At 36.9% G+C, this 8,196-nt stretch overlaps 1 protein-coding gene across 1 annotated transcript in view; it reads right to left on the bottom strand.

The window, feature by feature from the left end:
• Positions 1 to 8,196, bottom strand: part of mfn2 (mitofusin 2) — a 46,653-nt gene that overhangs the window by 35,732 nt on the left and 2,725 nt on the right. The window contains exon 2 of the mRNA XM_020609157.1: positions 2,732 to 2,913. Within this exon, the coding sequence (XP_020464813.1) occupies positions 2,732 to 2,909 (178 nt within the window). The 5' untranslated portion in view covers positions 2,910 to 2,913. The remainder of the gene's footprint in view (positions 1 to 2,731; positions 2,914 to 8,196) is intronic.

Here is an 8,196-nt window from a genome sequence, read left to right as displayed (position 1 = left end):
GAAGGAGTACAAGACCGCCCCAAAAGTGGGGGGCGAGTGGGGAATTTTTTTTTTATGTACACACACACACACACACACATATATATATATTAACATACACACCAGTTCAGGGTCTACTAAACAAGTTTGAGTAAAAAAAAGTATCCAATAGGGAATTTAAGTTAGTAATGAAATAACTTTTAGTTAGAGACAGCTGATATGGAATGGTGTAATGCATGTAGGATACAAAGTAAGAGTAACTATTTTTTGTTAAGGTTACAAAGAATATAGACGCAATCAGATTACTGATACATTTAGTAGAATGGGAATTCTTAGCAGGATTGCAATTTTAAGTCTGTACAGTAAAGAACTTTTATTTATATATATATATATATATAAATAAAAGTTCTTTACTGTACAGACTTAAAATTGCAATCCTGCTAAGAATTCCCATTCTACTAAATGTATCAGTAATCTGATTGCGTCTATATTCTTTGTAACCTTAACAAAAAATAGTTACTCTTACTTTGTATCCTACATGCATTACACCATTCCATATCAGCTGTCTCTAACTAAAAGTTATTTCATTACTAACTTAAATTCCCTATTGGATACTTTTTTTTACTCAAACTTGTTTAGTAGACCCTGAACTGTTTGAAAAAACAATGTATTCATAAGGTACAATTCAAGAAGGGTCTTTCTAAGGTCCTAAGTACAGCTTCTGTTTATGTTCTTTAGAAATCCCACAGGTTAGTGTAGTGGTCACAAACAAACAAGGTACTGTCCTTCTGTTCCTTATCTTGCAGATTGCTGGATTGTCTTACAACTTATTGAACTGTTCAGTATTATTGTAACATTAAATAATTATTTGAATTGGGATAATTTGCCTGAATTAATTTTGTTCATATCAGATCCCAACAACCACATTAACCGAAGTCACTTTGCCCGTGTATTATGTAAACTATATTTGTAATGTTAAATGTTTACAAATGAGAGTGATGTTATTTCTTTAAATAAATAACTAGACCTCTTTTTTTTTAGGCATCACTGTCCCTAAAACGATTGTAGAGCCTTGGTAAATATTGAAAAAAAGAATCTTTCTAATGAAAGAAAAAAATTGTTCAAAACTCTTTGTCAATCAGACCTACACTTAATACATATCCACTACTTTTAACTTGGACTGCAACCAACCATTATTTTAATAACAGATTAATCTGGCGACTATTTCTACAATTAATCAGATGTTTAAAAAAACAATTTTCCACATTACATAAACAAATGCATTCATTTAAACAATGCAACGTTTCATTATTAAAAATCATTTGTTCAAGAATAATATTTATAAAGTGTACAATAGGTCCTTACAGTGTTAACAAAACTACTAAATTTTATACGATTTAAAATTGTTTAGGCTATATGCTCATAAAATATACCATGCCAATGTAAAGGGCCAGTACAAATATGACTGCTACTGCTGATGGTTAAAACTACATCTGAGTATGCATAAAGAATCCTCAACCCATTTACACCAGGCTATGTACTCTGCAAACACCCAAATAACTTTGGTCTGCTTATTGTGTTTAATACTATGTTTGGTTGTTCATGTTTCATGTTTACATGAATGAAACACCAATTCAAATGCATTTACCAACCATTATTAGCAGCCTACACAACCCACCATTATGTTCCTAAATATATAATTAGCATCACAATATACGTAAAATCAGGTACATAATTTTCATTTCATAACTTCTCACATTATTAACCCAAATGATTGATTTACTTGGCTCCAAGAAACCCTTCTTCCATAACATTAACTGTGTATTTAGTTTAGGTGCTAATGCATTAGGGTCATGCTCCCCTGCAAATACAAATATGTTTTGCATATTTGGTAAAACATGTAAAATAAAGTGCTCCCAAACTTTAGATGACTTGGTCATCCACTTTTCTCTGCATTAACTGTGCTCATGCCTATTCACTGCTTCTGCCATTTTCAAATGTTTTGATATGCCTAACTGGCGTTCTCCCCCAGTCTTCTTCTTTTGACTGACAGCTGTTACTGTGAGTTTGATGTGTGCTCGCTTGCAGTGTGAACAATTCTTCTTATTTATAATTCCTCATTGAAATGCTTTCACCACAAATTTTTGTTAGCTTCATAGTCCTGTTTGGATGGATGCATGTCGCAGAAACAGTTGGTAAATGGCTGTGCGTTGCACTTTAACTGAGATGGGTAAAAAAAAAGTGGAGTCACATAACATTAGGCAAAACCAGCCTTATTGTTGCGACAGTCTTTTCTCTTGAAAAAGTAGGCGATGATATTTGAAAACACTTCTAACAAATTACAAATCTCACCTTTATGTAGCTTATTCTAGTGGGTTTTGTTGTCTATTTCTCCTGGTTCTGCAATTTGCTAAATAGATTTGACCTTAATGCACATCCATGTATGGGACTGTGTCATCAGTGAAGTGGGTATTTCCCCACAACCACAGGGGGAAGTATTGAGAAAATTGCTGACTGGTACACCAAAATGAGGAGAAGATGACTACAAACTATCGGGCTGGGGCTACCTTCTATTGTAATGCCCAAAATAAAATAAAAACAAAGGCTCAACTAGAAGAGTCACAATTGAGGGACAGGTTTCTCAACTAATGACTCGACTATTCGACTGTTAGGGGGCAGCCCCACAATAAATGACCATAAAAGGGGACCTCGCTGAAAGGGGTCAGAGAGCAAATGGCAAGTCTAGGGGTACCTTCCAGAAAGGAAGCACTCTCCTTGATGTAGGCTCCCAGTTGTTCAAAGATCCCATTGATTTTCTTCTTTGCTGTGACAAAGTGCTTGAGTGGTGATGCATTCACTTCCGCCATCAGTCTTTTATCTTTCTTGCTGTGGACTGCGTTTGTGTTGGGTCGTGTGAAAACCAGAGACATCGCACTGGGAAAAAAATGAAAAAGAAAAAACAAACTTAAAAACAAAAAACACTTGCTGAAGCATGTCTGGCAAATATTTCACTCAAATTCATTGTAGACAGCACTCTTCCAAAAAAGGACAATTCTATTTCCACATAATGGAACCGGAAATACACTCTATCCCTTAGTTATAGGTCTAGACTGAGGGTCATCCCATGATACAGCGCTCCTCTCCTCTGCTCCTCTCTCTCCATGCTGCTATATGCCAACATTACATGTCATTAACTGTGCGTCTCCTCTCTTCCATAGTGTGTCCTGTCTAGCTCCCTGTACCTTTCTCCAGGTAGCCCTGGCTCTGGAGCTCTGTTTCTGATGAGCAGTCACCGGCCACATCAACCTCCCAAGTGTTTGTTTGCTGTGTCTTGTTGTTTTTCTTTTCTTTTCTCTCTCCTCTATCCATTCACCCCAACCCCTTGAGGCAGAAGGCCGCCCACCAAGAGCTGGGGTCTGTCAGAGGTTTCTTCCATTAAAGGGAGTTTTTTTCTCCCTGCTGTTGCCAAGTGCTTGCTCAAGGAGGATTTGTTGGGTTTTCCTCTATAATAATAGTTATAATAGTAAGGTCTAGACCTTACTTTATAAAGTGTCCTGAGATGACTTTTGTTATGATTTGCCGCTATACAAATACAATTTGTATTAAAATAGCATTTCCATTGTTACAAGGGAATGTTAAGCAAGAAGTCTTTGAAGTGGCTGAGGTGAAATATGTCCAGAAATCATCAGCTTTACTAAAACACCTCTAAACATGCATTTAGACATTTCACACAACTTTTGGTAAACATAATTTCACATTTAAGTCACATAACATTTTCAGCTGTCATAAGAGAAAAAGATAGAGATACTAAGCCAGTCTTATGGTGGCAATGAGCAGAGAGGCGTTTCAGCTCTGCACTCCAGTGTTGTTCTGTGCCGATAGGTTAGATAATGAGAATAGATGGTTCTGGTGTCTTATTGTCGAAAGGTCAGAAGTGTGAAGTCATGGAATGTGTATTCTACCATTCACATTGTAAGGTCTAGAACTTACTTTGTAAAGTGTCCTGAGATTATTTAGTTGTGGTTTGGTGCTATACAAACAAAATTGAATTGAACTACATAATGGCATAAAAGCAATATACCAATGATCGTTTGACCCTCATAATATTATTGCTTGACCATGAACACCTACTGTTGGCATTTGGAATGACACTGGTAGCATTATTAGCTTGAAAGTTATTCAAGAAAAATGATAAAGACATGCCAGATACTGAATCGCTTGGTTAGGGGTAAAACTGATTTCAGTGAATGGACTGTGGGCAAAGTGGTGAAAATATCACATTTTGGCAAGTTTGTGTTCTGCTTGTTCAACAGCTTACTGGATTTTCCTATATTTTGCCACATTCATTTTACCCTCTACCTTTACAAGCCTTCCAAGGTTGGCTGCCGAGAAGCATCCCCACAACATGATGCTGCCACCACCCTGCTTCACAGTGGGGATGGTGTGTTTGTGGTGATGCGCATTGTTTGGTGTCTACCAAACATAGCATCTTGTCTGATGGCCAAAAGCACCATTTTAGTCTCATCAGACCAAAGAACTTTCTTCCACTTAACCATGGAGTTTCCCACATGCCTTTTGGCAAACTCTAGTCGAGATTTAATATGAGTTGTCTTCAGTAGTGGCTTTCTCATTGGCACTCTCCCATGAAGCTTTGACTGGTGAAGAACCCGAGCAACAGTTGTTATATGCAGTGTCTCTCCCATCTCAGCTGCTGAAGCTTACAACTTCTTCGGAATAGTCATAGGTGTCTTGGTGGCCTCTCTCACTAGTCTCCTTCTTGCACAGTCACTCAGTTTGTGAAGATGACCTGATCTAGGCAGATTAAGACATGTGCCATATTCCTTTCATTGTTTGATGATGGATTTAACTCCAGGGGATGTTCAGTGTGTTGGGAATGTTTTTGCATCCATTCCCTGACTAATACTTTTCAATAACCTTTTCTCTGAGTTGCTTGCAGTGTTCTTTTTATCTTCATGGTGTAATGGTAGCCAGCAGCTCTGATTAACCAGTGACTGGACCTTCCAGACACACGTGTCTTAATACTACAATCACTTGACACATTCAATGCACTCAGTTGATCCCTATTTCACTAATTGTGAGACTACTAGCACCAACTGGCTGGACCTCTGTTAAATTAGGTCAATCATTTTAAAGGGGGTTAATATTTATGCAATCACTTATTTCCCATTACATATTTTTTTGATATTACTTTGTAAAAACCTGTTTTCACTTTGCCAATAAAGAGGTTTTTTGTACATTTTTTGTAAAAAACAAAAAGCCAAATTATATTGACCATGAATGATTTATAAGATCAATAAAAGGTTAAAAAATCCAAGGGGGTAAATAATTTTTATAGGCACTGTATCAATGCAAAATCTCAGATAATTGCAGTCTCACTCCTGTCAAACCCTAGTATTACTGATCTCATTCAGGATCACAAAAAAGCAACCCTATTCGCCAATTAAATTTTTTTTCTCTGGAACATTTTAAACCTGGCAACAATATAGACTTTCCATCTAAATCCATTTGTTTCTCTCTTTAATGAAAGAACCTTAGGTATAGTCATTAAACAGCCTTGGACATACAGTAACAGTTTGAGTTGTCTTACCTTAAAATATGCATTTATTGCTTTACTTTCACAGGTAAACGGTTTAAAACATTATAAAATCCACAGCTCTGACCAGATTATTTGAGCTAAAATCTAATTCTACTCTCTGAGCAAGCAGACAGCTTTCCTTCTTGAGACAGTAAATATGTTAGTCATTATTGTGTGATTCGCTCAGTTTCAGCAACAGAAACACCTTTTCATGATCATGTCCTCATGAAGCTCATTCAGTCTGGGCCCTTTCTAGCTCTGACATGCATGCACAACTTACTGATGTCATCACCACAGAAACCAGTCTGTTGGCCTCATTCACAAGAAAAGAATAAAATAGAACAGAAAAATTCTGTAAATGCATGTGTATGCAAGTTTATACAAAACCTAAAAACATGTTACATTGCACTCTTACATCTATTCACATTCAGCTGAGTTAAGAAGCAGTTTAAAATATTGCAGATAATATAAACAAAGTAAATATTACTCATAATTAGTTAATGTGCCACATAATAAATATTGTACATTGAGAATATAATAAGACAACACATCATGAAAGTTACATAGTTCTATGATGTAGGATATTGTAATATGATAAAGCTAAGGCCATAAAATAAATGCAACACTATTCAATTTCACTTCTGGGTTGACCTTTGGATCAGGGGAACACCGGTGAGCGCACTTGTAATGGGAATGCAATATGTTAGAGCTTATCATGACTACAGGAGATCCCTGTTGCACAAGGACTGCTGTCTAGTATAATAAATAATACAAGTAACATCCAAATGCAATAACTTTTCTCTGATGTTTAAAGTCATTGTCCTGCTGCGTCACCCAGCTTACTCTGAGCTTCAGCTTGCCAACAGCCAACCTGACACTATCCTGTAGGATACCTTGATAAACTTGGGAACTCATTTTCCCTCCACAATGGCAAGCTTTTAATTCTGTCTCTCAGAGTGGGAATGCACCTACAATGTGAATTTCAGACCCCTCCATGATTTCTAAGTGGGAGAACTTGCAAAATCGCAGGGTGTTCAAATACTTCTGTTCCTCACTGTATGTTAATGCATTGTTTCTGTAGAGAATTGTCATAAGACAGGAAAAGTTACAATATCTGCATTATGCCATTTAAATTTTGGGTTTCTCAATTATCCACTTTGTTTAGAGTGTTACAAATCTCATTTCAGGTAGGATTTGAGGTATTGACATTGTTGAAAATGTAGCTTATATGTCAATGTTTTTTGTTTATGCATTGGCCTTGTTTATGCATTGGTTTGGGCAGACATTTGTGTAGTGTGCGACAGCATTATCAGGCTAATCAAACAGCTGATTGGAAATTTCTCTGAACTGTCAACTCAGGATTAATTATCTGAATGACCAATGATCTTCAGTAGCTCCTGAATGATGGCATGGATTTCTGGAATGTCAGAAATCTGGTTGGCTGTCTTGGTGGTGCACAGTTCAAAATTAGTTCAGTGCACTTGTGCGAGTACAAAGACACCAACATAACGTGATACAGATATCATGTATTGTGAGCAAATTCAAATAAAACCAGGCAATAATATATTTACAGGCTGTAAAATATACAGTGCCTTGCGAAAGTATTCGGCCCCCTTGAACTTTGCGACCTTTTGCCACATTTCAGGCTTCAAACAAAGATATAAAACTGTGATTTTTTGTGAAGAATCAACAACAAGTGGGACACAATCATGAAGTGGAACGAAATTTATTGGATATTTCAAACTTTTTTAACAAATAAAAAACTGAAAAATTGGGCGTGCAAAATTATTCAGCCCCCTTAAGTTAATACTTTGTAGCGGCCAACACAAACTAGACTTTTTCAGTAATTTGTTGCTTTGCTTTCCTTCATCAAAAGGACCTAAACAATTGTTAACCTCAGCTCGAAAATGATTTTCAGAACTCAAAGATCTCCGGTACAGCCTAACACTAAACAATTCCTCATGATCTGCCTCTGCAGGGGTACTAATGCCATCGGAGCCACACTGTATAAAACAAATACATGAAACGATCGATTTAATTCATGTAGACTGATGAATGCACTTTTGACTGTTTTGGCATTTTGTGATGTGACTTTGTGGTGTTGGGTGCCTTTAATCCTTGTGTATTTCATCTCACTCCAACAGTGTGTGAATACATTTTATATACTTCTGTTTGCAGGAGTGTGTGTGTGTGACAGACAAATAACATATGTACAATAGGTCAGAACAAAACTATCTGCCCAGTTAATGTAATTGTAATATGATCGTTAAATTGGCTCATGGATAGATGTTAAAACGAACCACCCTGTTGTTTATCTGTATTCAATGGCCCGTGAGTCAAAATTCACACCTAAAGTCATTCAAATGAATCATCATTAGCGTGGAAGGAAAATACTTAAACAAGTCTCACTCATCCACTAACATGAATTAGCGAATTGCGTGTTTGCTTAACTGCAACTAACAAAACGAGGATGTAGGTAAATATTGAAATTCCCTTCGATTGGTGGCCAGTCTGTAAAGCACCGGGTGAGCAGGCGCTCCCTATTGATGAGCTTCAGCTAATCCATCGCATTTCCCTGTAAATAGCTTTCTGCATGAGAAAGAGACCCCCCCCCCCCCCCC

This window comes from Monopterus albus, unplaced genomic scaffold, assembly GCF_001952655.1.
Source record: "Monopterus albus unplaced genomic scaffold, M_albus_1.0 scaffold98.1, whole genome shotgun sequence".
Classification (NCBI taxonomy): domain Eukaryota; kingdom Metazoa; phylum Chordata; class Actinopteri; order Synbranchiformes; family Synbranchidae; genus Monopterus; species Monopterus albus.
Note: the sequence above shows the minus strand (reverse complement) of the source record. Positions and strands in the feature narration are given on the sequence as shown.